General features: G+C 50.4%; 4 protein-coding genes across 8 annotated transcripts in view; 1 reads left to right on the top strand and 3 right to left on the bottom strand.

Annotated features, from left to right (window-relative positions):
- Positions 1 to 4: 4 nt before the first annotated feature.
- On the bottom strand, positions 5 to 13,059 carry LRRC74B (leucine rich repeat containing 74B). Its single transcript, XM_038187195.2, has 8 exons — positions 12,784 to 13,059; positions 10,948 to 11,080; positions 10,053 to 10,259; positions 8,875 to 8,984; positions 8,177 to 8,292; positions 6,507 to 6,585; positions 5,775 to 5,870; positions 5 to 4,909 (listed from the first exon to the last, which is right to left on the bottom strand). The coding sequence occupies exons 1-8, from the start codon at positions 13,057 to 13,059 to the stop codon at positions 4,736 to 4,738; spliced, it is 1,191 nt and encodes a 396-aa protein (XP_038043123.2). The 3' UTR covers positions 5 to 4,735.
- Positions 13,050 to 21,652, top strand: P2RX6 (purinergic receptor P2X 6). The gene is made up of 12 exons (XM_027469619.3): positions 13,050 to 13,182; positions 13,266 to 13,416; positions 13,598 to 13,669; positions 15,593 to 15,668; positions 16,339 to 16,432; positions 16,739 to 16,819; positions 17,777 to 17,918; positions 18,112 to 18,221; positions 18,697 to 18,790; positions 19,568 to 19,633; positions 20,220 to 20,297; positions 21,178 to 21,652. The coding sequence occupies exons 1-12, from the start codon at positions 13,058 to 13,060 to the stop codon at positions 21,253 to 21,255; spliced, it is 1,167 nt and encodes a 388-aa protein (XP_027325420.2). The 5' UTR covers positions 13,050 to 13,057; the 3' UTR covers positions 21,256 to 21,652.
- Positions 21,653 to 21,793: 141 nt separating this feature from the next.
- LOC101795581 (transmembrane protein 17B) lies at positions 21,794 to 23,643 on the bottom strand. Of its 2 annotated transcripts, none has more exons than XM_005016255.6 (4): positions 23,473 to 23,643; positions 23,076 to 23,179; positions 22,644 to 22,757; positions 21,794 to 22,519 (listed from the first exon to the last, which is right to left on the bottom strand). In XM_005016255.6, exons 1-4 carry the CDS (start codon positions 23,588 to 23,590, stop codon positions 22,226 to 22,228), a joined length of 630 nt encoding a protein of 209 aa, XP_005016312.4. In that variant the 5' UTR covers positions 23,591 to 23,643; the 3' UTR covers positions 21,794 to 22,225. The 2 variants fall into 2 exon arrangements, with proteins under 2 accessions (XP_005016312.4, XP_071880251.1); XM_072024150.1 differs by having other exon boundaries at positions 22,644 to 22,730.
- Positions 23,644 to 24,503: 860 nt separating this feature from the next.
- The window catches only part of AIFM3 (AIF family member 3), a 40,288-nt gene continuing 37,357 nt past the window's right edge, over positions 24,504 to 27,434 (bottom strand). For 2 of the 4 annotated variants that reach the window (XM_072024147.1, XM_072024149.1), the window contains 2 exons: positions 27,013 to 27,033; positions 24,504 to 26,454 (listed from right to left, as the gene is read on the bottom strand). In XM_072024147.1, the coding sequence (XP_071880248.1) occupies positions 26,415 to 26,454; positions 27,013 to 27,033 (61 nt within the window). In that variant the 3' untranslated portion in view covers positions 24,504 to 26,414. The remainder of the gene's footprint in view (positions 26,455 to 27,012; positions 27,034 to 27,434) is intronic. The other 2 variants (XM_072024148.1, XM_027469618.3) reach the window with 1 other exon arrangement.

Genomic DNA, 27,434 nt, shown 5'->3' with positions numbered 1-27,434 from the left:
CTACTTAACCTAGTTAAAAACGTTTATTTGTAAAAATGCAGAGAGCTTACAGTTAATGTTGTGCTGTGCCATAAAAGCCACGTGTGGCTGTGGGGACTGCGCACGAGCATGGGCTGGGCAGGCATCAGGGAGTGACGTGGATGCAGCTGGCAGGGAATTAAAGGATCAAAACGTAATTAGTGGCAGCCTGGGAGGAAAGCGTGCCCTCTTGAGCACATTCGTTTGTTGTTTTTTTTTTGTTTGTTTGTTTTTACAGAGGATTTCAGAATTGGTCAGTTCATCTGTCCTATACAACATCCTATTGTACTAATGTGTCCTGGACAGAAGCAGAACACGTATTAATTGATTTTAAATTGCCTACCTAATTATGCTCAAAACCAGCAAAGCCTGTTTTTATGTCAGCAGCCACTGATGCCAACGGAGCCCTCCCACAATGCTCCTAAAATTGTATCAGCAGGAGAAAAATCTAAACCAAAGCATGTCAACAGTGCTCTGAGATGCGGCCAGGCAAGCACCTTCAGCGGGGCTCAGCACGTGGCCATCAGCTGGGTGCAGGTGCATCAGAAATCATGGAAAAGATGTCAGCTCCCCTTCTGTATTCCCACACAGGTTGGAAAACAAACCACTCCCACGTGTGGCTCACAATTCACTTTCACAGGGCATGGGGAGAGAGGAGTTTGTTGTTTTACAATGAGTGATATGATTTTCCATGGCAGTATCTTCCTCCAGATTAGTTGTTTTAAAGAAAAAGAAAATTAAGAAAAGGAAAAAGAAAACCACTTTTTTCTGGGACCCATGGCAACAGTCTGTTCAGCCTAGCTGGAGTTGGTGTAAATCAGTCTAACTCGAATATATCAGAGCAAAGTATGTAGGTCAGATATAAGGACCAGTGCCAGGGCTGTGGCAACCTGAAAGGGCTTTAGAGGTCGTGGGGCATAAGCAGTTCAGCACGTGTCCTGGGCCGGGCTCTGCTCAGAGGGCTAACGGGATCCTTGGGGGATCATCCCCACTCGCAGCAGAGGCAGCAGGCAGGGAGAAGGCACTGCTGAAGTAGGAGGGCTCATGGGAGCTGCAGGGCACTGCTTGTTTGCAAAGGAAGTTAAAAGAGGGAAGGCCGTACAAGAAGATGGAAGAAGATGAGGGGAAATGTAAATTCAGATCAGGAATAATACGGCTTTTGGTACTAGGGAGAAAAGTGATGCCAGGGCTGCTTTACCTGGGAAAGGATGATTTCACTGTGACAGAGGTGGTGTCTCCTTCAGCCCCGAGATGCTGCCGAAGTTCAGACAGCTGTCAGAGGTTGTCCTGCCCCAGGCTGCCCCAGCCATGTCCAGAGATGACTGAAAGGGACTGGTCTGATGAATGTTGGAAAGAAACAGGCTCGCTGCTGCTGCCCACACAGCCACAGAGGAGCAGGAACACCATACAGCAAACAAGTCGCAGGTGCATCCCAGCGCTCCTTCAGAGGCAGCATCACCACAGCCAGCAGGTTGAAATAAGCAGGCACTGACCCTGTTACAGACCTGAGCCCTGACCACACTGGAGGGAAGGGAAAGGGAGCCCCAGATGCTGAAAGAGGGTGGTGGGCTGGTGCCCAGGACACACAGCGGCTCAATGCCCTGGTTAAGTCACTTCCCAGCCCCCAGCGCAGCTCTGCAAGCAGCACACACAAGCTGCAGGGCTCGTTTAAGGCTGGCTGTAAGTAATCCTCTTGTTATTCCACACGAGCCTCCCCTCCTCCTCCTCTAACAAACACAGCCAGAGGATGAGGTAAGCACCACGCTTCATTCCTAACAGCAGCAAACCTGCTTCTTCTGGCAGGTGGTGGCACAAACCGCGGGTGTCTTTGTCCCCCTTTTCCTTCCACAAGGTGCTGCCAACCAATGCAAGCAGCTGGCTTGCTGAGCCCATGGGCACCCAATGCATTGCAGAAGGCTTGTGCTTGCATTTCGGAGCGTTTCAGCAGCCTGCATCTCAGCAGCTCCCCAAGCAAGGCTGCGTTTGGGCCACAGCTCTTCCCTGTCTCACCACACGGTGCAGACATTTTCATTCGATTTGTCTAAGTGCAAGTACAACGCGGTCACATCACAGAGGCTCCCCTTCATACAGCAACCATTGTCTCCAACCTCCCAGCCACAAAACTACCAATATTCACCGTACGCACAGAAGACAAGGCAAGAAGCAATGGACTTAAACTGTCACAAGGGAGATTTAAGTAAGAGACTAGCCATCGTTCCTCAGGGCGATGACAGCTTTGTCAGCTTATGAAATGTCTCTCAGATGCTTTCCAGGTCTGCAGGGTGCTGATCCCATGCTGGGAAGGACAACAGATTTCTCTCGATCCCATCTGCCCCTGCCTAGCTTCCCACACCAAACTGGAAGTGTTTTAGGGCAGCATCAAGCACCACAGGCCCTGATGCTCACTGGGACATGAAACAAGGTGCCTTCCTGCTTGGCAGCACACCTGACAAATCCCTCCCTGCTCCTGACCTGCTTTTTACCTCCACAGTACTTAGGAAAGCACCCAGGCAAGCAGTCACCCTGACTGGATGAAAGTATCAGAGGGAATACTACAGAAGAGATGGCAGCACCCACAAAAACTCTTTTGTGCTGGCAGAAAAGCTCAGATTCCTGTACTCTATCACCACTAACAATGATGTTTATTAGTATCTACTAAATCTTAATATGTTGTCATCACTGACGTGACCTGCACCAGAGGTGTTTCACATGGAACTGGCCAGTGAGCTTCCCTGGAGCTTTCACACCCACTTAGCAGAAACAATTGGGCAGCTGAGGAAACGCCAGAACACTGCAAGAAGACAAACTTGCTGAGCCTTCAGAGAGGTGAAGAGGTGCAAGGCGATGCCAGGCAGCAAACTGACACTGATCAAAATAAAAGCTGCTCAAGAATTAAGGAGAAGCTATCATTAATGCCCATTGATATGGATTTCTGTAACCTCTGTGCTTTGATGGGGTCAGGGGGTTACAAAAAGGCAGCAGTGCTGTTGTTGTACTGTAAAGGCACTGAACTGCTACCTGAGATTTCTTAAGGGATCTTCTCTTGTTATACCACCTGGTAAATAGGAAAGAAATTGGCGTATAAGAATGCTTTACCTATCATATGTTTTGTTTTGTTTTTTTTTTTTTATATTATTTGAACTTGCATCCCTCTTTTGGAGAGTATAAAAATGGCTAGGTGCAAAGGAGGTAAGAGAAACATTAAATGATGCCTAATTCAACACATGGAATTTTAATCTTGAGGGAGTGCCAGGATAGTTATGAAATTTCTAGAAACAAACAATATTTACAGAACTTAAAACATGCAAGAGACCTCTCCAAGTGGTATGAACAGTTTATGAGTCCAAGGCACAGATGTTATGTATTACATACATAAATGTAAAATAATGTGTGCATGTATAGGACAGTTTCCATAAGGCAAATCGTAATAGCATAGAGAAATTTCCAGATAAAAAAGTTAAAACTCATCTTCAAAAAAAAGCATAAAGCAAAACACAGGGCACCAGCCAGCTACTCTGGGATGAGGCTGGCAGAAGAGTCTTGAATTCCAGCCCCTGCCTTAGTGAGCTGCCTTCTCAGGGAGGTGTCACTGCTCCCCTCCAAGAGAGCACTGCCTTGAACCTCATCAGTCAGCCTGTTAGCTGCAGAGAAATCCAAAACCTTAACACACCTTGGGACAGACAAGGCTTGCCTAGCTGGAGACCCAAATAAAGCCAACATTGGTGCACACACTCTGCCAACAATGCCTGCAAACCTTCGGGAAATTAGGAAGACAATGATAATGTATATGGCTGTGCAGCCATAAATAGGGTAAGGTGGCACTGAACACTGCTGGGAGCCACCTGCACCTCCAGCCCATGCCAGACATCCAGATGGTTTCGTGTGACTGTCCTCAGCAACTTTCTCTCCCAGGCTGCCAGAAATTGCTGCATGAAACCACTTCTCATGGAGGCCAGGAGAGGGAGAGTTAAGCCCAGCTTAACTGCACAACCCTGTGACTCTTCTCCCACCACACGCTGCTCCTGAAGGCACTCATAACCCATCCCTGCCACTCCAAACCCAGGAAATAACAATGCCAGTCATGACCTAGGACAGGGTCTTTACCCTGGAGACTATGGGCTCCTCATAAGGCTAAGGAACTGCAGTAGGAGGCAGCTGAAAATGAGTCACCAGCGCATCTGACAGCCAATTCAGCAAAAGCAATCCCGGCTGTATAGCAGGAGAACAAGCCTAAGACAGAAAGCATCTGTTCACAGCACATCTCTGAACAGGACTTTACTTGCTACGTAAGCACACCGCGCTCTCAAGCTGTGCAGACCCCACTGCAGTGGGCCATGGATCTAAACAACAGCAGCCACAAGCAGCAGCTGTGGCACGTTGTGTTCTGCCAGCTGCTCCAGACAAACACCTCTAGATAGAAAGATAGATGGTAAGATGATAAACGTTTCTATGCAGAAATGTCTCTATGCAAAGAGAAGCCATGGAGTCTCATCCATGGAGATGTTCTTGCATGTGCTAGAAGAGACTCAGAGCTGGACACAGCAGAAATCTTAAAGTAAACAGATACAAAAAGTTCCAAGTGACAGCCATGGTGAAGTAGCCAATAATTCCAGATTTTGCTTTCAGCAGTACCCCAGGGCATTCCTGTGTCACAGCTTTTGTTAGTGGTACTGGGATGTTAGGCTGAAGTGCTGAAGCAGTCCCAAAGAGACTCATGTTAAGCCACTGTATTCTGGGAATTACCCACCACTTTCAACTGAGTCTGAAGCTCGACCTTCAACTGACTCTTCCTCTGCAACTTTGTGTTTCCACCATGTCTGAGAAGTAGATTTGGAAAAAGTATTTTCACAGCATCACACAGCTCTGCAAACTCTTTGCTCACAGGTATGTCCTAGAGGGGAAAATCAATGCAGGTAAGCAAGTGCATGTTATGATTTACCATCCCTCAGGAAAAAAAAAATAAATTAAATTAAAATAAAATGAAATTAAAAATAAAATTAAATTAAATTTAAAATAAAATTAAAAATAAATTAAAATAATATTAAAAATAAAATAAAATTTAAAATAAAATAAGATATTGCAACATATTCTGTGCTCTCTCAACCCAAATACAAAATTCTACCACAATCTTGTGAGATCTGAGACTGTTAGCCAACACCACCACATTATGGGTAGGTATGAAATTTGAGCAGCAGGATCCTGCTCCCCTTCTCTGGCAAGAAGCACAAGAGCTAAGGTGATGATGGAAGCAGCACAGGAATCAAAGAAAGATATGGGTGCAAGCTCCTCACAGCACTACTGAAAGACAACGAACTAAGGCAGAAAAAGGTGGGAAATGCCCTGTCCAACCATAGCTTAGCTTCATGAAAAATAGAACAGAAATGCCTCTGAAACTATTTGCATCATCAGAGTAAACAGAGCTCAGGTTACTCAGGGAACTTCTGAATTCAAAGGCCAGATTCCTCCCACCTTTGTGCTGAGAGGTGAGCCCTGCATTGAGATGCCCAGAAGAATGCCCAGAGCATTGAGTAATGCCCAGTTTGGTGCAATCATGCACATCATTTTGCTGCACACATGCTAAGTGGGGCCTAGGCACACACCAACGTGTCCGTATTTCCAAGCTGGGGGCCACTCCCGGTCCTCACTGGCCTACAACAATGCCAGAGCTAGAATCCCTCTGCCAGCACTTTGTCATTCACACACTGCACATGGAACTTCTTCCCTCCCCTCCCTCTTCTTTCTGGTGTAACACTTACTGGCAGATCCAGGATTTCCACACCAGTGCCAGGATTTGCCTGGAGAGCTTTGAGGACCCCACAGCAGCCTTCATTCTGCATGGGATTTCTGATCATCTGAAAAGAAACAGCAACAAGATGTATGACACCTCTTCTCCTCCCTGTTTTTCTTTGTCACCATGGAAGCTTCAACTTGTCTCTTCAAGCTCTGCTTGTCACCCTCCCACAGCAGCAGCCAACCATCAGTCACACGTTCAAAGCCTCCTCACGGCCAAAGGGCAAGAGACATGAGCTCCGTATCTCAAAGAGCACAGGCTGCAGAAATGGCACGTAGTTGAACACAGACACCCCCAGGAGTCCACCCTTGAACCGGATGGTGTTGCAACGCACAGAGGAATGGTAGCCACAGCCATGGTAAGGGCCACCCAGGAGCCCCCACATCAGCACAGCCTTGCTGCTGGTCCAGCTGCAGAGAAAGGGCACTGACGATGCTTGAATGTGGCAGGACAGGCTGTGGTTCACACCGTGGCAAGCTCACAGAAAATCTCTGTTCACAGAAGAAACTGCTGGATATGAGCGCTCTGTCTCAATGAGCATACTGCAGGGAAACACGGGAGGAGATGGGCTGGGGCAAGTGGCTCCCTGATTTTGCTGAGGGTTTGCTCTCAGAGGTTCTAAGTCAGGACATGCATGCATCAGTGATACTTAAACACCCATAAGAGGCTCGAAGACCTTCCTAGGAAAGTTACTTACATTAAGAGTCTTTAAAGTCTTGTTTTCTTTCAGGCCAACTGCAAATTGCAGAGCTCCTTCCACTGAAATACGATTATTGCTAAAAACAGATAAAAGGAATGCTTCACACTCTGAGATGATCCAAGTATATACATGTGTTGGGAGGCTGGAACTGGCGAGGAGTTACCAACTCCAGCAGCCTGATAGAGGCATGGCTGCCACAGCTCCATGTCCCCAGGTTCAACAAGTGGTGAGGCTCACCATTTCCAGTAGGCAAATACACAAACATAGAATATAGAATGGTTTGAGTTGGAAGGGACCTTAAAGATCATCTAGTTCCAATCCCCCTGCCATGGACAGTGATGCTACCCACCAGATCAGGTTGCCCAGGGCCTCCTCCAACATGGTCTTGAACACCACTTGTACACCACTCATCACTGGCCTCCACTTGGACATAAATCCATTGATCACTGCTCTCTGGGTGCCAACAATTTATCCACTGAACAGTCCATCCATCAAATCCATATCTCTCCAATCTGGAGACCAGGATGTCATGTGGGACTGTGTCAAAGCAATATATACAAAATATGCAACATATACGTGCATGGCTGGGCACACGGACCAACAGAGACAGAAATTCAATATTCATACTTCGTCCCTCTCTATTTCAATGCTTGCTCCTCCCCAAACCACCTGTATCTCTTTGACTGCCTTTGGTTTCTCTCCTAAACAGTTTCATCAGTCAGGCCAATTCGCTCATGACTCATTAAATCAGATATTCTTTACTTTCCAGGAGCATCCTGGAAATGCCCACTAACCCTGTGCTCTCACAAAATGGTCAACTGTCAACCCATCTGCAGGGTTTGATACTCTGCACAGTTCCTCCTGCTCCAGCTTTCCTCCATCATGTTATTGTCTCACAGAATCATTTCTAATTAGATTAAACTCTCCATAGTTACACTCCTATAAACACAAGCTTGCACCACAGCCTTCCTCTTTTTTTGTGTGTGTTTTTTTTTTTTTTTTTTTTTTTTTTCCTTCCCTGCGACAACTTCCACCTGTCATATTAATGACTATGAACTTGTTGAGATCTCAGCTTCTTGGCTGCCTGGCTTCCATTGCTGTTTCACAAGCAATCCAGTCCTAAGCATGCCTGCCTACAAGTCATGTGAAAACAGAGGCAATGTTCCAGTTCCTGCTCCAAGCATAAGATTTTTCTCTCATGATCTTAAGCCTCATTTCTACAGGTTCTAACAAGCTGTTTTTTCATAACTGATCAATAATCTCATCAAGGCCCCTCTACCAGTTACAGCATTCCTTTCTCTCTTGTTGTAAGTTTCATTGTTGTAAATTTTGATCCCATCCTTTGCCTCTCATACCAATCTCTTCTTAAAGTATCTCCTGTCTTTGGACTGTGAGGCTGATGCTGAACTGGTGCCAAGGAATATGCAACTGGGAGATGGCAGAAGAAGTAACACAGATCAGATTTTATTGCACCACAAGCTTAAGGATAAGAATTGGCATTTGGGATGAGACCAGCAGCACTCACATTTTGTGGTGTTCCCCCGGCCTTACGCACCTATTACCCTCTGGGGTAGGAGATACCAATGGCTGCTGCAGGCTTTGCTCACCACATTTGATCTCAGTGCAAAATGGGAGAAAATGTGGAGAGGAACCAGAGTCAGACTCACCTAATGTTGAGCTCTTCCAGTACATTGTTGGTTTTGAGAGCCTCCCCCAAGGCAGCTGCTCCACTGTTGTCAAAACCATTGTAGGAAACATCCAGCACCTTGAGGAATATGTTTGCCTGTAGTTTGACATAATCATACAACTTAAAATCTTAAAATTTCCCTATTGCTTGATGCAAGCTTGAACAGACTATTTCTGTGGACTACTATCCCTCCTATTGTCCAAACAGTAGTTGGAGGATTGCTGCACTAGTCCTTGGATGGCACGTGCAATTTGTATTATTAAATTACTTTAATGGCCCCTTTCAGCCTAAGAGACTACAAGAACTGTTTCTTATTTTAATGAGAAATTACTCTTTTTTAGTAGAATAAAACTGTATATTGAATAAAAAAAAACAATTTCTGTCCTGATTTATGAATCAGAAGTGCAATGAAACAATTCAAAACATTCATTACAATAATGTTTACTCTAAAAAGGGAGAGAAATAGAAATAGAGAAATGGAAACGTAATATGTCAATAAACAATGGATAATTTTACACCCTTAGTTTCAAGGTGTGTATGATCCCAGATCAGAGATGGCCAGTAGACAGACAACAGCATCATGCAAACAGCACACGATGAAATTCACACTCATTAAAACAGACAAAGCTTCATGTGAGATTTCAGAATTTAAAAACAGGAGAGAAATCCATTTCCTACCCCCAAGCCTCTGGCCAAAGCAGCTGCCCCTTCACTATGGAAATGGTTCCAGCTGATTTTAAGTTCCTTTAGTCCAATGTTTTCTGCTATTGCCATTCCAAGAACTTCACCTTAAGAAAAATATATGGTGTTGAATAGTTTAAGAATTAAACTAATTAGCTGCTTTGCAAAGGAGGAAGCTTGAGTTAGGTTAGGTATATTTCTGCAACTGTCTGTGTTACCTTTGGGCAGGCGATTAGAACTAGAACATATTATTTTCTTTTATACCTTGTTTACCATAGACACAAGTAGAAGCTGCCAGGCAATAAAGTGAACGTGTTCTCTGACTACAGGCTGCAAATGTAGCCTGTGAAGGAAAAATCCAATCACCATGCAACAGCCAGGATCTTCTGCTCATGCTCCAAGAGCTGACTGCTCATTCTCCAGCCTGATGGGACTCTGAAAGCTGAAACCCAGTAACAGGTAGCCTCCCACAGCCTTTCCTGCTTCCTGAGCTCTGGCCCCCAGCCAACGGGTGACACAGAAGCCAGCTCTGTTCTCTAACCACACCCGAAGCTCTGAAACCTGAAGAGACTTTCTCAGTAAATATTCTGCAAGCACCTGATGGAGCAGGAAATAAATGAGGTCAGCAACAAGCACAGAAGAAATAGAAGCCATGGTCATGCCTGAAGACCAGAAGGCAGGAGAGCTGTTTGACTGTAAAGGCAGCAGGAGGTCAGCAGCATGGACAGCAGGAGTGAAGAGAAAAGCAGCCCTTGCAGCCTTCAAGGTAATAATGAGAAGGGAAAAAAATAAAATAAAAATAAAAAAAATAAAAAGAACCCAAGTGAAAAGCTGGTGTCTTCCCAGTGACCAGAAGAGATGAGGATTATGGTTGTTTCCTCTCTTGTGAGCCAAAGAAGACATGAAGGATCTTCAGGGGGACTATATCAGGTGAGATGTGTGAGGATACATGATTGTAAAGCAGTAGGTGGAGAGAACACAGTGGGTTTTTCACAAAAAAAAACCACAACCAGGGGTGGGGAGGAAGAACATGGATCTGACAGACTGCATGGGATGTGGCATGGGAGAGCAGAAATTCAGTTTCTCCATTTTCAAGCCTGTATCCATCACAGACAGAGTTGGAGGTAACTTCTGTAGCATCCTTCTATATGCAAGGTACGCAGACAGCACTTTACCTGCTTTGTCACCAAACCTGTTGTAACTCAGATCAAGAATTTCCACTTTGCTGTTTGCTGTGATGGCATCTGCTAAATACTTTGCTGCATGGTCATCAAATTCATTTCCTGAGAGCTGGAGGGACACAATTGTATTGTTTTCTAGAAGCATAGCAGAAAGGGCCTTAGCTCCTTCAGTGCCCAATTTGTTGTCAGATAAATTGACATCTGAGGAAAGAAAAAAAAAAAACATTATCAGATCATTAAATCATTCCCTAACAGTTGTCAGGGAGGTGCCTGACCTCTACGCTTTAATGGCAGAAGTAGTGTCAGGCTCAGAAAGTAAGAATGATGAAAACTGGTCTAACGCAGTATTTAAACAGGAAAAACAGAACTTCGTTTTTCAATTCACAACCTGTCCCTAAGAAACAGCCCTCATTCATGTTCCACACATGAACACAGAATGAGTCGAAAGTGCAGAGCTGGTGCAGAACCCTCCTCCCTGACCACGTGTTTAACTGCGAGTGGCTGCTTAATTTATGAAAGGGGAGAATATTGACCCTGGAAAAGTAGGGACTGAAAACAAGATCTCTAGATTTCTCCTGATAACTCTTTGCAGGAAGAGCAGGACTGAGCTGACTCCAGGCAGTTAAATCATAACTTCCAGTAACAAAATCATAACTTCACAAAAATAAAGACAGATACAGGTCCACAGACACAGATAGAGAAAGGTGAGAAAGCACCACAGTTTTAAACACTCACTGTTCAAACAGCACCTCAATTCCCTTATGCATTTCACAAAAGCAGTCACCAATATAGTGTGATTTGGCTAAATTCACAAACCCAGCACAATTTCCTCCTCTACAGCACAGCAGGAACAGATGCACCAGAGAAGAGCAGGAAGGATAATACAAACCTGAAATGTAGCAGTTTTCTTTCAGCATCTCTGCAATTGCAGCCGCCCCTTCTCCCAGCAGCCAGTTGTCACCCAGGTCTAACTTGATGATGGAGGTATCAGCCACCAAGGAAAGAGCTAAGGCCTTGGCACCCTGTAACAAAAACCTCACAGTGGGTCATTTACGGTTTCACCAGGTTCCCGAAGCTCTGGTGAGCTTTCCTGTTTCAGCTCTTAGCCTGGCAGGGATCAGGGAGATTTCACAAAGCAATCAGCAGGATTCAGAAAAAGATCCCCCTTCCAAAATAATTTAAAAATGGACTGGGAAAGCAAATGCTGAATATGGCTTACATTGAAGAGCCTTCATTTATCTTGTCAATTGTGAATTAAGACCTCCTTCCATAAAAATCAGGAAAAATGCTTCCACTGACAATATTCATGACGTAGAGGAAAACACCCTAGCCTGTGTGCCTTTCTGGACATCACTTCTACCTGGCAGCCTGTGTGCACAGCCAATATGAGCACCCCCTCTGTTTATCGCAGGCTGCTCTGACTCCTGATCTCCACATGTAAGAAGCTTGGGTGCAGCCAATATCAAAGGAAATTTTTAATTTCAAAAAAAATCCCTAGAATTAAACAGAAGTGTTGCAATGATCTTGTGATTACTCAAGTTACGTTCTCCAGCCCTGGGTATCAGATACAGGAAATGAACTAGACGGAGGCTCAGAACTGTTGCAGATGAAATAAAATTAACAGAGCAAATGGATTTATCAAAAATTACTAGGAAAGGCTGTGCCCTTTTTGTGGTCCAAATGACCAAAATGCCGTGCACACTGAAAGCAGCTTTCATCAGTAGAAGTAGCCAACAAGAACCAATGTGCACACTTAAAAATGATTGTAATTTCTTGTTTTGAGGCACTGGAACAGGTTGCCCAGAGAAGCTGTGGACGTCCCATCCCTGGAAGTGTTCAAGGCCAGGCTGGATGGGGCTTTGAGGTGTCCCTGCCCATGGAAGGGGGGTTTGAACTCAATGACTTGTAAGGTCCCTTCCAACACAAAGCATTCAAGGATTCTGTGATTCTTTAAAATGTTGGGGTTCGAGCTATAAAATGCAGGACACCCCAGGGGAGACTGCACGCTCCCAGGCAAAGTTCTCAATCCCAAGGGAAGCGTGCCAAAGCGATGTTTGCACATCTCACCCTCCAGGTCCCGGGGAGGAGACGCCTTCCTTCCCTGAGCACCCCCACTGCCACTGCTCCCCAAAGCCAGGTGCCAAATGGGAAGGGGGGATAATGAGGAAAGGGGGGATAACAGGGGAAGGGGGATAACAGGGGAAGGGGAGATAATGGGAAGAGGTAATGGGAAGGGGGGATAACAGGAAGGGAGGACAACGGGGGAAGGGGAATAACGGGGAGGGGGGATAATGGGAAGGGGGAATAAAGGGAGGAGATAATGGGAAGGGGTGATAACGGGAAGGGGGATAAGGGAAAGAGGGGATAATGGGGGAAGTGGGATAATGGGGAAAGGGGGATAATGGGGAAAGGGGGATAATGGGGAAAGGGGGATAACGGGAAGGGGGGTTAACAGGAAGGGGGGGATAACGGGGGAAGGGGAATAATGGGAAGGGGGGAATAAAGGGAAGAGATAACGGGAAGGAGGGATAAGGGAAAGGGGGGATAAGGGAAAGGAGGGATAACAGGGGAAGGGGGGATAATGGGGGAAGGGGGTTAATGGGAAGAGATAACGGGAAGTGGGGGTAACGGGAAGAGATAACGGATGGGGTATCGGGAAGGGGGTATAACGGGGCAGAGGACAGAAGGCGCAGACCACCCCTGACCCACTCCAGGCTCCCCTCACCCGCGGGCCCAGCCCCCGGTGCCGCAGGGGGATGGCGGTGCCCGGCGGCCGCCGCAGGAGGCAGGAGGCCGGGCTGACGCCGCAGGCCCGGCACGCCGCCAAGTACGAGCTCCCCCCAGCCGCTCGGGGGGCTGCCAGAGGGCCGGGAGGGCAGGGAGAGGCTCGGAGAGCTTCACCAGGAGCCTCAGAGGTGCCCGAGGGCTCCTCCGCCGCCATCTCGTGAACCGCTGTGGGGCCCCGCACTGCTGCTGCTGCTGGTGGTGGTGGTGCTGCCATGGCGGCGGCGCTGTGCTGCGGGCTGCTGGACTACAAGACGGAGAAATTCGCCCTGACACGGAACCGGCGGGTCGGGCTGCTGCACCGCCTGCTGCAGCTCGCTGTCTTGGGCTACCTGCTCGGGTAAGGGCGAGCGGCTCCTTCCCCACAGTGGCCGGGTTGGGGTGCGGGGATGGGCTCATTGCACCGCTCTGTCCTGTCCCCAGGTGGGTGCTGGTGGTGCGGAGGGGCTACCAGGACACGGACGCAGCCCCTCACGTCTCAGTCATCACCAAGATGAAGGGGGTCTCGGTCACACGGAGCAAGGACGCGAGCAGACGGCTCTGGGATGTGGTCGATTATGCGAGTCCTCCTCAGGTAGGCACCGATCCCAGTCCCGGTCCCGATCCCAGTGGGTCCAGGGTGAGCACTGCAAGGCTGTGGTAAGGGCCCCGTGAAGGGAGCAGCTCCACAGCCAGCAAGGATTGCAAGCTCTGAAGCCTCCTGGAAAACCATACCAGTGTCGACGCAGCACTGAAGGTGTCTTCTTGCCTCCTAGGGGGAAAACGTGGTTTTTCTGGTCACCAACTTCATTGCCACAGCCAAGCAAGCCCAAGGCACCTGCCCCGAGGTAAATGAGCCGTGCTGTCAGGTAGCCTAGGCCTGCGATGTGTACAAGGGACAAACGCAGCTGATTTCCCATGTTCTAGTTGCTCCAAATTTTGCGTGCTTGTTTGCGCTCACTCGCCTCCCTGCATGAACCAAGGCACGTAACTGAGCAGTCCAGCCAGGACCACTTGAGACCAGAAGGACAAGGGACATGGGCTGTTGGGTCCTCCACAGCTGTCTGGACTTCCTGAAGGTTGGTGATGCTGCATTGCCTCATCCTTATTCCATATGTCCTAGCATCAGCACCATCATCGCTCCAGCCCTGGCTGATACTTTTCTATTACCTGTGTACCTCCTGCAGTCACGTATGTCTTTGACTCCTTCACTCGCTGTGAAGACTTGCTTCTCTTACCTCTGTTCTGCTGTTTTCTGTGATACTTTTCAACACACACTCCATGGACACCTCTGTTTCCTTTTTAATACCCTACTGCAGTGCTAGTATCTATTCATCATAGTGTCCTGCTCTTAGGAGGAATGGAACACAAGGGCTAGGTGGTTTCCCAATCAGCAGTCACTCAGTGGTATATATTTAGTGAGAGAAATCTTCCCAGTAAGGCTGGATTCAGGCCAGCCAGCTCTCCCAGGCTGGACCCTGTTTGGTAGACAGGAGCAAATGTTCTTTAAGCTAAGCCATTGCTGTCCCCTTGTGCCAGAGCCAAGCACTGTTTGTCCTAATGCTCCTCTTGGCTTTTGCTGTGGGCTTCTGTGCGGCTCCCAGCTCGAGGATTCCTAAAGCACTGATAGCTGCAGGGGTGTCCTCAGAGGAAAATGTATGCCATAGAGTGTTTCAGAGCTTTGGCGTGGGTGGTCACTGGCATTTCTGGATGCTTATTTTTCCAGTCTGCCAGCCAGGTAGACAGCAGAGCATTTAATCCTGTTGTTGATTGTCTGGATGCCTGTGAGAGCCTTCACCCTGTGTTGCTCTCTCTCCAGTAGCTTCTCAGTCCTGGTTTTCAGGCTGTAGCTGAAATGTCTGTTTGGAAAGCTTTGAAAATATAGCAGTGGCAGCTTTTGAGAATATCCTCCTGCAAAGTTTAATTACCAAAGTACTCCTTGCTGGCAGACCAGGGAGCAGGTGCAGCTGGATGCAGGGCAAATTAACACAAAGGTGTGTTCTGATTGACTGATAAGCATTTGGCAACGTGTGCATTACTGGGTGATTTTGTTCTTGGCACTACCCAAGTTGCAAAACAAAAGGGAACTTATGCTGAAGTCATAGCCAGCACCCTCACACAGGTGAGGGTTTTTTAGCAGGTGATGTCTGTGCTGAGCTCAGTGGCATGTCTCCTAGGGAGAGCATTCCATACTGATCAGCAGTTGCTTCTGATAAAGATTAAGAGTAAAGTAATTCCCTACCCTAGAAAGAATATTTATTTTTTATTTAGACTTTCAGCTCTGAAGTTTCAACAGTTTATGCGCAGCAGGTCTCAGCTGTTCACACAAGCATTTCTGCCCCTTTCTGAAATCACTTTTGTCCCAGGAACAAACATGCTGTGAACTCTGAGCAACACCTGAGCGTAGAAGCTGAGCTCTGCTGTGACCACCTTGGGGGATGTCTCCCGAAAAAGTGCAGTTGTTGATGGCATTCGACATGCATGGGGAGGTGCTTCTCTGATGGGCTGGTGTTTCCTGTGATGGTCAGGGAGTAGCTGGGGAAGAATGTTTTCTTTATTCCCCTACCTGCCATCATCTCCATGCCCTTTGGAAATGCCTCCTTCCTCAACCTGCAGGCTGCCCAGGGTGCTGTTTTGGAAATGGTGCATGTCTCTTGTAAGTGTTGGGAACATGCACAGAGGAGCAACTGCACAGAAATGTGGGTAAGTGGCTGCGTGGCCTTAACTGGCTGCGCAGCAGAGTAACAGCACCTCTGTTCTGTCTCTCTCAGAGCCCCTCTGTGCTAGATGGGATGTGCACAGAAGATGTGGACTGTCCCGTGGGAAACCCAGTGGTTCATGGCAATGGTACTGGGTGTTTTGCTAAAAATAATAGTAATAATTAAAAAGTTTTAATTCCTCATGCTTGTTAAACAGATTCACAGAGGTGCCTAACTGCACAAGTTCAGTGCTTTTGTAAGTGTGCACTGAAGGTCTTTCCAACCATTTATTCTTGACAAAACCTGTTACTGCCAGGAGAACAGGTGGTTCTGGTAAAAGCTGCTGTGAGCAGCAAATACAGAGTTGCTTTGTTTTTGATGTTGGCTGCTGGAATTGCAAACAATGTGCTTTGTGTTCGGCAGGTTTTCCTTTCATAATAAAACCTGGATTTTATTTCATGCTGATTAATATTAGAAAGCCATGTGAGTTCACCTAAAAAATTTCACCTTTAGGTTGGTTGACAGAGCTTTGTGTGCCGGATTACCCCCTGCAAATTGTTTCCCTCCAGGGAGTAGGTGGCTTCAGCAGCTGCCGGGCAGGAAAGGCTCTGCTGGACAGGCACCGAGTCAGCAGCAGCACCCAGTTTCTTTGTCTTTGTAAAACAACCACCTGGCCTTGAAGGGAGAGTTTCACAGCAAAGTTTTTGGATGGGGGAAAACACTGAAGATGATGCCAGGGTCATCTTTGTGGTTCAGGAGCTGCAGAGGAAACGTTTCATTAAGAGAGTGGTAAATGATGCACATTGTCTCATTTCTAGGGATAAAAACTGGAAAATGTGTGATGTTCAATGCAACCCATTCCACCTGTGAGATCTATGGCTGGTGCCCCGTGGAGAACAACACCCTGCCCAGGTACAGTACAGGGTCAGAGGATAGCGGGTGGCAAGAGCAGTCTGAAGAGCAGTGCTTTGATTTCTGCCTTTTGTGGTCTGCATAATTGGTATCCTGATCCTACCTGCCCAGAGGTAGCCAAGCTGTGGGTGGTCTTTGACCGTGGTATTGACTTACTGGTCATTTAAGCCCAGAGGACTTCACACAAGAACAATTGTCCATAGTAGTCCAAGTCCTGGGATCATGGAAGAAACTGTAGAGCGAGGGGAATGGGGACATGTCTTGGCCACTGTGCAAAAACTGAGTTCATTTGTGGTTGTTTTCCAGGAAACCTCTTCTGGCTGAGGCTGAGAATTTTACTCTTTTTATAAAAAACACCGTCAACTTCACCAAATTTAACTTCTCCAAGTAAGTACGATGCCCTTCAGCAGGGACTGTGTTTGCCGCATGGTCCAGCCTCTGTGCTGAGCTTGTCTGCCCAGAGGCTGAGCAGGCAAGATGTACCAAGAGGCCGTGGTGCCACAGGGCAGGTGGCTTGGGCAGTGAAGGTTCAGGGTGATGTGTTCAGGAGAATGCTGGCTGCTTTGGCTGCATATGTTTTTGCATATGTAAGAGCTGTGGGATGGGGAGCCCCAGAGGGATTACTGACCTGTCTAGAGCACTGCAAGCAGAGCAGGAGGACAGTCATTCCCAAGGCCTCATTTTGCCTCATGTTTTTGCATCTTAGTCCCTGCAAGTGCATATATTGCTGAGGGAGTCATTAGAGCTGTGATTTACCAGTCATCTAAATACGAGACCTTAGCCTGTCTTGAGCGTAGCCTGAGGCAGTGTTGTCTGCCTCCCTCATTTTATAAGCAGGTAACAGTGTTTTTCACCCTCTATAGCAGCACACTTCCTTGACTGCCTGCTTGAGTGCACAGCTCCCCTTATTGGTGGGAGAGGGGGGCTGGTGCCTGCAGGGGATGTTGTACAGGCAGAGAGGAGAGAGAGGAAGGATGAAAATGCAGCCCCAGTGCTGCCTTACTCTGGCAAGAAAAATGGTTTGGGTAGCTGAACTGCTCCTGCTGTCACTCTAAGAGCTAGAGCTGGCTCATTACATCTCACAGGGTGCCTGACACCATGGGAGCAAGGTGCCAGGGGAAGAAAGAAGCATGAAGGCAGAGGTGGGGGGGGGAGCTGGGAGAGGAAGGAGCCCAGGCTTGACAAGGGGCGAGACTGTGTGTCCCTGAAGCAGGAGCATCCCCCATGCATCACTCTTCGGGGACACTGGGACCTGTGGAAGGGTGTCCTCAGTCCCCCAGCAGATCACCATGGCCTCCCACACCCTGCTGTACCCATGACATCTCTCTCCCTCTCCTGTTTCAGGGGCAATACTTTGCAAACCAACGACTCCACCTATTTCAAGAGCTGCACATACGATCCATTTTTCAACCCTTCCTGCCCCGTGTTCCGTATTGGCGATGTGGTAGAGGCAGCTGGGGAGACCTTTGGGGATCTCGCACTGCTGGTATGTGCTTTTCCTCTTAAAACATGGAAGAAAACTGCAAATTTCCCAAGGGTGTGGGTAAGGCAGGGGCTGGACTGACCCTTGAAATGCGAACGGCATGGCCTGAACTCTCTGTGATCCGTGAAAACCTTAACAGCAGAGAACTCAGCAAATCTCTGCTTGCTGGAGTAAAATGTGTGTTGGTGTGCTGCAGGGAGGAAGCATCAGCATTCGCATCGAGTGGAACTGTGACCTGGATCAGCCCAGTGCCCGGTGCCAGCCGCAGTACTCCTTCATCCTTGTGGACAGGAGGTACAATTTCAGGTGAGAGTGCCAGGACAGTGGCCACATGGGTGCTTAGGATGAGCACACTGCAAAATCACTCAAGATCTTGGTTTTCCAAGAGCAGCAGGGCTAATGGGAACCGGTAACCTAGCTTAGGGTTTGTCAGGTGCAGAGTGCCATGGCATTTTCGGGACCTCATAACTGAGCTCTGCTTGGAGGTGCACAAGCCATGACCTGGCTGAAGGCAGGGACGTGTGGCTGGCCGTGGTTGCTCTGGGAGCTGCTCACAGTGCCATGCTCCTCAGCTGGGTGGTGAGCCTGCTGCCAAAGCCAAGCTTGGGAGATGTGGCAGCACATGCATCACCCACAGCCCTGTCTGCTGGAGGAGGCAAGGTGTGCGCAGGCACGTAGCGTCCACGGGAATCATGTGGCTCTGGCAGGAGTCCTCCTCCCTCACCCTCCCTGTGCAGAATGGTGATGGTTTCCCGAGCTTTGTCCAATGTGTCTCCCACAGAACGGCCTCTTACTACTGGGACTCTCAGCGGCGGCCCTACCGGAGCCTGATGAAACTCTACGGCATCCGCTTTGACATCTCCGTGCATGGCCAGGTACCATATCGCTGGGAGACCCCACACGCACAGAGCTGTCTTGCTTTTCACCAGCAGCGACTGCTTGCTCTGCTCACTGCTGCTCCCTCCTGCCACTGAGCCCTATTGTCATCTTTTGGTGGTGTTTCTCCTCACCCTGGTGAGTTCTTTACCTCTTTCCAGAGCTTTATTTCCCTCTGGGTTGATCGATGGAGGATAGCAGGAAAAAAACCAAAGGTCTCTCCCATGTGAAGAGCAACTTTTCACTTGAGGAGAGACAAGCATAGACTGTAGGGCAGGGTGCACCATTTCTGGGTGGTGAGACCAGGTCAGGGAAAGTGTGGAGAAGGAGAAAATAACCAGGAGAGACACAGGTACCCAAATATATATATATATTTTTTTTTCCCAGAGGTGTCAGACCCATTTGAGCAGAGAGAGACGCATCGCATCAGGGATGTTTGCTGTTCTGTAGGGTGTAGCTCCGTGTGTAGCAGTCTTGCAGCAAGACAAAGGCTCCCCCTGTGCCTGTAGGAGTTAGGTGGGTCACAGTTAGGTGGGTCACTCTGCTGCCATTGAATCATGAGCTGCTTCAGTTGCTTCTTTCATAGCCCGGTGGGTTTTGAATAACGTCCATAGCAGCCACACTCCTACAGTTGGGCATGGAGCAATGATCCTGGCTTCCTCCAGCACCTCCCCTTCCGCAGGACAGCAGGCTTTAAGCACGCTGCTTGGCTTTTCTCACAGCCCTCTCACTATTCTCTGCCCACTCTTTCTCTTTTACCCCCTCTTTCTCGTCAGGCTGGGAAGTTCAGCATAATTCCTGCTGCCGTGAGTTTTGGCACTGGCATTGCATTCTTCGGAGCCGTGAGTGCTAAATATGCTCTTTTCCTCTGATCCATAGGCTAGGATTTGCTACTCATCTGCTGTTTCCCCTGCCTGCCTGCAGTGCCAAGCTTCCCTACTAAAGGGAGCTGGTGTCTGGCTCCAGCATGGATGTTGCCACTGCAGTCCCTTCTAGAGCTGTCTGGCACATGCTGTCATGGCCCTTCCCCTTTGGCAGAGTAACGGGGAGCCTGGGCTCTCCCTCTGCCCTCCCCTTTCATCCCAGACACAGTACCCCAAAAGACCACTTGTCCTGTCCCTTATGTGGCTGGGACCATGGCTCTACACTCTGCCAGCCCTGATCCTTCACCGGTGCATCACGGCCCAGGTGGGACCTGACCTCGTGCATCTGCTGGCAGCAGGTTGGGCCAGAAAGGTCCTTGCTGCACTGCCTGGGAAGCTGGGCAGCAGAAAGCTTACACATTGCCCCTGTGCTGCCAGACTGGGAGAGCCTGGCAAGCATGGAGTGGCAGCCAGCCAGGCTTGTACGGGTGCCATGGGCAGAGGGCCTGGCACTCTTGCACGATGATCCACTGCTGACTGCTCTACTGCATGTGTTCTCCTCTAGGCCACAGTGGTCTGTGACCTGGTTCTGCTCTATCTGGATACAAAGGCTGACTTCTACTGGAAGGAGAAGTTTGAGGAGGTAAGAACAGGCTGCAGGGCAACTTCGGAGAACTGAAATGAGAGCGAATTTTGGGAGCTGGTTGAATTATTTTCTGCCCTTTGGCAGTTTGCAAGATCTGGGAAAGCCCAGGTGGAGCATTTCTCAATCTCTCCTCCCTCCAGCTCTTGGAACTCGGTGGCTAGTCTGAACTGCACCTGGCACAGGTTTAACTCTTACAAGATTAAAGACAACAGATAACTGAGAGGGAACAGGGGGACCTAGCTGGTGCCCAAACTGCAGGGAAACCCATCAAATAACAAGGAGTCCACAAGGACACAGCCAGGAGCCTGGGCTTCCCCGAGTCTCCTACACAGGAAAATTTTAAATTGTTCTTTAGCTTGGAATTCTGAACCGGCTCCACATTTATTCACCCTCTTCAGAACTGAATCTGGCCAAACTGTGTGTGAAAAAGGGTAGATCTTCACAGTGTGCTGGAGCTATGCCAGTGTCGATGCTGCAGTTCAGCATCAGATTTTCTTGTTGTGCGTGGTGCTTGGCTTTGCACTGCCTGGGTGAATCCCAGAGTCACAGAACTATGGACCAGGAGGCCTGATCAGAGTTCCCTCATCCAAACTTCCATCAGAGCAGGACTGCTGCCAGCCCTAGCACAGGTCATCTTTGGCTTTATCTGGTTGAGTGTTGGAAGCCTCCAAGGATCCTCCAGGTCCTTGGTAAACTGTCCTAGGGCTGCACCATCCTACCAAGGAAAAAAGTTTTGTGCAATTCCAGTCTGAATCTCAAGTTACAGGTTGGGTTAGAGTCTCAAGGAATGGATCTGTTTGCGCGGGACTGAGCACAGCAGGACCACCTGCCTAGGCTGCCCACTTGTACGTAGAACATGTCCCTGTTCATTTTGCAGGCAAAACCCCCCAAAGGTAAGACAGAGGCAGCAGCTGACCCACAGTGGGCTGACCAAGACATCAGGAATGCTCAGTGACGATCACTCTTCAGTCTGGAGTGACCTCCAGGTAGATGTGCTGGGGGCACAGCTGCAAGCCCAGTGGATGTGACCTACTGCTGGCCTGGATGCGCATGGTCTGCCCTTCCTGGAGAAATACTTGTATCAGCAGGAGCCCTTGGCACACAGAGCATGTGTTGGGTGTCCCCTTGGCACAACGCACAGCCATGCACCTCCCAGGATCGATGGGCATTAGCCAAGTGCAGCCATGCCATCGAGCTGCTGTGGGAGCTGGAGCTTGCTGGGCAGTGGCTGGTCCATGCTCAACACAAGAGGCTTAAAGTACTTTGCGCTTCTTCCCTTCCCGGATGGCCCTTGGGGTTGATTTCCCAAGGAAAAACAGGGTTGCAATGGAATAAAGCTGTTTGGAAAGCGAGAGGTGGCTCTGCTGTGTCTTTAGCCCACAGGGTGGCTGTGGAAGTTTTGTGGCACTGCTCTGTCCCTTGGATCCCTGTGTCCTTGCCTGGAAAAAATAAAAGGGCAGTGCACCAGAGTCCTGGAAGCACTGGGCTGCCCACCCTATCTACTCCTGTCCTGCTCACTGGGGAGTGTGTCACAGCGCTGGATGTCTCCATCCTGCCACTTGCCCAAATGGGAACTGGCCATACTGACCCCTCAGTGAGGCTCCTGGGCTCTGCCTCTGCTGACTGCCCTCTGTGCTTTCCCTGATGTGTGCGCACAGCTTCAGTGTGGTTTCGGCTGGGCAGAAATACCTGTAACCTCGGTTATAGGTACACCCTGGTACCAAGCACCCAGTCTGCCCCATGGCCACACGTGGCCCCAGCCCAGCAAAGGGACACGGAGGGCTTGGGGCAGGGCAGGGACAGGCTGGGTCAATGCCCATGCCCGTGGGGTGCTCAGGGAACCCCACAAACCCCAGAGCTGTCTGGCTCAGAAAGTCCACAGCGGCACAGTGGGGGGGGTGAGCGCTGTTTAATGCTCCTTGCCCTCAGAAGAACTGACTCCAGGGGGGGACAGGTCCCACATCGTCGCCCTTGATCAGGCTCCTGCCCCGTCCGCCGCTCGTGAACTGCTGCAGGTAGAACTGTGCCGCCAGCTGCGTGGTCATCACCCTCAGCGCCAGGAAGGCAGCCACGACCTCGGAGACAAGGAAGGCCAGGAAAAGGCTGTGCACAGCCATCTCCAGCGGCAGCCGGATGATGTGGTCATCCGTCAGCAGGAACAGCAGCAGGGGGAGCTGGATCAGGAAGGATAGGAGGAGGAACCCAGCGAGCTCGGGCACCTGTGTGGGCAGAGGCTGCTGAGGGGGGGACGTGGGTGCCCTTGATGGGGTGGGTCCCCCCTCTGTTGGGGACCACAGCTCTAGGATTACCCTGCTAGGACCTCCCAGGACTTGGCACCCTTACCTTCTCCTGCAGGTTCCCGATGTAGCCCAGGTAGAGCCGGGCACCTTCAGTCAGCGTGAGGATGAGGAAGGCAGCGAGCAGGAGGAGCTGGTAGTAGCGAGGCAGCAGGCTGTACTGTAACGGGGGCACAGCCTCGTCCCAGCCAGCTCTGTGCCCGAAGCCTCACACCCCACACTCTGCCAGCCCCAACTGTGCTGGTGCCCCAGCCTTGCCTGCTCTGCCCTCCCAGTTTAACTTTCCCTGCCTGGAAAGTTAAGTGGTTGCTCTCATGATTTCCATCTTCTTGGAAGGTGTGGGACAGGGCATTTTTATCCACATGTGGGGACCCATTAGTCGTGTGTCACGACCAGCATCCCACCTCCATTTACCGTGTCTCCTGCACATTAAACCTGTCCTGTGAGCTCCCCCCCTCACCTGCCCACCGGACAGTACCTTCAGCTGCAGCATCATCCCCTCGCCCAAGCACCAGAAGGGGACATAGCAGGCGTTGAAGTAGAGCATCATCTGCAGGGGGAGGCTGGCCAGCACCTCGTGGGCTAGATAGGGCAAGGCAGGGCTGGGCAGGGCTGGGCAAGGCCCCCAGCACCCCCCCGCAAGCCCAGCCTTGCTTTCTGTGGGGCTGCACCAGCTCTGCAGGAGCTTTGGCCACCTTGGCCCCCACCGTCACCTGCAGCAAATGCCTGGAGTTTGCTCCAGCTCATTGCTGGCTGGGTGCTGGGACACTTTGCTGCCACCAGCGTTGACAAACTGAGTGCCTACAGTGCTGCTAAAACCTCCAGCCCAGCTAAAACCTCCAGCCCCACTCTGCTGAGCCCCCCCCCGGGGGTACCTGGGCGGTAGATGCGGGCAGCGCCACTGTCCCGTGTCTTGTTATTGAGGAAAAGGGAGCTGCTGAACGCCGTCAAGCCCCACCGCAGGTTGAGGGGCAGTGGTGTTTGTGCAGCCATGGCCAGCGGCTGAGCCCTGCTCCGCCAGGATTAGCAGGAGGGTGGATAATGAGATGACAACTCAGGGTAATGCGCGCGGCCACCCGGCCATTGGCTCCCACGGCATGAGCCGGGGGGGAAGACAGGCTCCTCGGCTGCAAGCAAGGAGGAAGGACGTGCCCCTTCTCCATCTTCACAAGGAAACACGTCACTGGCTGGGGAAGGGCATTTATTGCCATGGTGAGAGCTCCCGGTCACCCACACAGGAGCCCAAGGGTACAGAGCATCTCCCTTCCGTAGCAGCTTGTGCGGGCAGCAGCAGGCGGTGCCCATCCCTCCACCACCGTGACAGGGACGTGACCTCCCCATGCGCCCCGCACAGCGCTCTGCTCTTTGGCACCCTCTCCCAGCTGCATTGTATCAGCATCATTATTGCTTTAATTTCCCTGACAGACGAGGATGCCCGTGAAAGATGAGGATGTGCCCCATACCGTGAACCCCTTCCCTGCAGAAGGGCTGTCACAGCTGGGGCCGCTCCTTGCCAGCGCCCACCCATGTTTCCAGTGGATCACCAGCTCCGTGGTGGTCAAGATGGCATTGATAAAAATCGCGTCTCCAAGCTCCCAGACTCATTTTACCCTTCTCTGGGATGGGCTGTCCCTGTCACAGTGGGGCTCTCGCAGGTCTCCGCACCGCCGTGGCTCAGGGCTCCTGGGAAGGGCGGCGTGTTGGAGCTGGTGTGTGCCAAGGGGGTGGCTGAGCCAAAGCAGGATGGCAGAGGAAAGGGATGGTGTGCTGGGGCCTTCGTGGTTAGGCCTACACAACAGGCAGCAGCTCCTCTCATGATCTTCAGCCTCCAACACATCCCAGGAGGTGCCTTAGAGCCTCTGCTGACACCGACAGTGCTTGTCCAAGCTACTGCAAATATTGAGACTATTGCAAAAGTGGTCGTTAAGGAACAGGCACTGGCAAGGAATATGAGAAACCAAATAAAAAGGGAATTCTTCTGTTTGCTAAAGCCAAAATGAAGCTGTGGAGCTCATTGTCACAGGCTGCGAAGAAGAAAGGGGTGAGCAAAATGTGATTAGGCCGGTGCATGACTTGGTCATGCTGATCAAGGGCTTGGTCCTTGGTCCTGGGCACCTGTGATGGGCTAGTGCTGACTAGATAATCTTTAAAGTCCCTTCCAACTCAAACCACTCTGTGGTAACACCCCGGCATGGCTCCACAATCCCACTCAGGACAGCTCCTTGCATGTTCTTACAGTACCGTTGGGAAAAAATAAAAAATGAAAAAAATGAAAAAAATCCTACACTAAATGGACTTCACAGGCAATCAGACCAGGTATGGAAAAAATACATCATGCTGTTAAGTGTTGGTCTGTTGCTAGATAAGGATGGTGAACTAAGGGAGGATGATGGATGAGAAGAAATACCCACAAGGTCCTTTTGGTCTATTTGGCCATACCTGGACAGGACATCTGGAGATGCTACTGGTGAGGACACACACTCCACTGTCTTGGGGAGGGTGCTAGCCACAGCCTGTAACACTGCACATCAGAACCACTTCAGAAAAGCAGAAGGGCCCCCAGGGATGTGCACCGTACCCCAAAGGTGTTGCCACAGCCTCCTCGGGAAGCTGTACAAAGGAGCAAAGAGAGGCGTGAACGCCAAGACATTGAGCAGCAATGCTCACCCCAGCAACCAGCTTGTAATGCAAGCAAAGGCCAGGGCAGAGATCACAGGATGAAGGCTGAGGCCATGGTTAACAGCTGGGAAGCAACCTCACAAGAAGCTGTGATTTTTTTTAACCAAGGCTTAGGGTATAAATGAACTAAAAATAAGCCTATTGTCCAGTGCTGTGTCATAATGGGAAGATTCAGAAGGTTCTTGGGTGTATGAGAAGGAAATGTGCTGGGCCTACCACAAAACTCCCCCAGGACAGAGCACTGGAAGCTCTCCGTGGGGAATCTCCCCCCCAGCTCTGCTCGGCTGACAGACATGGGGCTCTGGACTGGCCAGGCCCACTCCTGAGCTAGAGACGAGGCCCTTCTGCCAGCAAGAGGGGTAAAACACAGCTGCAGAGCACTGACACGGAGAGCTGAGATGACACAGGTGGCTTCGTCACCACCTGACAAAGAGCAGAGGACAACCAGAACACAAACAGGGGCTTTCAGAACGCGAGGGAAACCTGAGGCCATCCGCATGCTAAATCTCCCCAGCCACCCAGGGTGCTCCTGAGGGCTAGGGACTGGCTGCAGGCAGGGGTGAGCCACGGGTGAGTGCTGCAGCCATGCAGTGTGCAGAGAGGGTGCAGGTACTGGCCTCCGCAGGGATGCGCTGAGCTAGGAGGAAAGAGGATTTGGGGAGGGGAAAGGTGCTGGAGAGCATGTATGGGTCACGGAGAGCAATGAAAGGCACTCATGCTATTAACAGGGACAACAGACGCGCTCGGGGCTCTCATTGTGCTCCTTGACGAGCGTAGACACAGCTCCCACTGGCTCCCCTGACACCAGTGTCTGCAGTTCGCAGCAGCTCCTTGCCAGCCGTGTGGTGCCCACGCTGGCTGCTGGTGCCTCGCCTGCTATCCCCAGGATCTGTTTCCTGACTTCCCAGCGTGAATTTCAGCTGCGGACCCCCCAGGCCCGCTGGCTGGTGGGGCAAAGGAGCCGGCGGTTTGCACACAGAGGAGCTACCTGGGAAGGTGACTGCTGGGTGAAAGAGGCCAGGTTCCTCCGAGTCCCAAAGGAAAATGATTCAGGTGCAGTGTTTGAGGTGCTCCACGGAGCTGCAGCTTTCTTCTTGTGGTGAGCGCAGCCATCAGGAGGACGCAGCCACGTCTGGCGTTAGGAGCCTTTCCCTGTTAGCCAGGACATATCGCCAGTTCTAGCAGAGACAGAAACAAGCAGCACTGTGAGATTTTTGCCCGGCATGCATCAGTGAAGCTGTTCAGCATGCTTCCCAAGCTGCTGGCCACACAGGTCAGGTGCTGTTCTGCCGCAGCACTACGCTGCACCCAGGCCAGGCAGCACCCTTCCCTCTGCCCTCGCTCCATCCCATGCAAAACTGAATTCAAACAGTTACTGTTTTAAAACTTATTTTTTTTAACAAGCCCTTGTGGCATCCAGATGAAAATTCATGGAAAACCACTGAATGACAGACATCCTCATGGGCTGGGAGAATCCATCCTGGCAGGTTTGGGCACCAGGGCTCTGCAAAGGGCATAGAGCAGCCTGGCACGGGGTTCTCCCAGCGTGGCTCCTGCCAGCTCCACCACCCAACACATTATCATTGCCCGCAGAGAGTCTGGGTTGCAAAACAAGCACATGGTTATAGTCAGAATCTCCATGCAGGAATTGGAGATGTGGCTCAAGCAGGGGGCGGAGCGACCCTTCTGTGAGCCCTACACCACCATGTGAACTTGAGACCCAAAACTGAACGTACTTGCCGTGACGGACAAACAGCCTAAAAGGTGCGAATGCAGTAGGAGACAGAGAGAGAAAAAAAAACATTTCGGGTTAGGTGGTTCTGCTTGCTCTGCGCTCACCGAGTCGCCACGGTTTGCCCCAGCACAGGGGCCAGCAGCTCTCCCCACCTGCCACCCACAAGAAATGGCCTCCTTCCCAGTCCCTCCCAGTTCCAAACTTGGTGGTCAGCAACCACTGCCTGATTCCCAGACACCAAGCACAACTCCCCCCCCAGAACATGCATCTTGGAAGCTGGGCAGACCCTTGATATGCTCCCAGTGTAAGCTGGGAGCAAGCTCGAGGCAAGCTTCCCTGAGCTGTGAGCTTTCCAGGCTGAGGGCTGCAATACTCGCACACGGGTGGTACCCCCAGCCTTTCCTCTGCAGGTGCCCCCAAGTG

This window comes from Anas platyrhynchos, chromosome 16 (genome assembly GCF_047663525.1).
Source record: "Anas platyrhynchos isolate ZD024472 breed Pekin duck chromosome 16, IASCAAS_PekinDuck_T2T, whole genome shotgun sequence".
Classification (NCBI taxonomy): Eukaryota; Metazoa; Chordata; class Aves; order Anseriformes; family Anatidae; genus Anas; species Anas platyrhynchos.
This window is presented reverse-complemented; position numbering and strand designations above follow the sequence as displayed.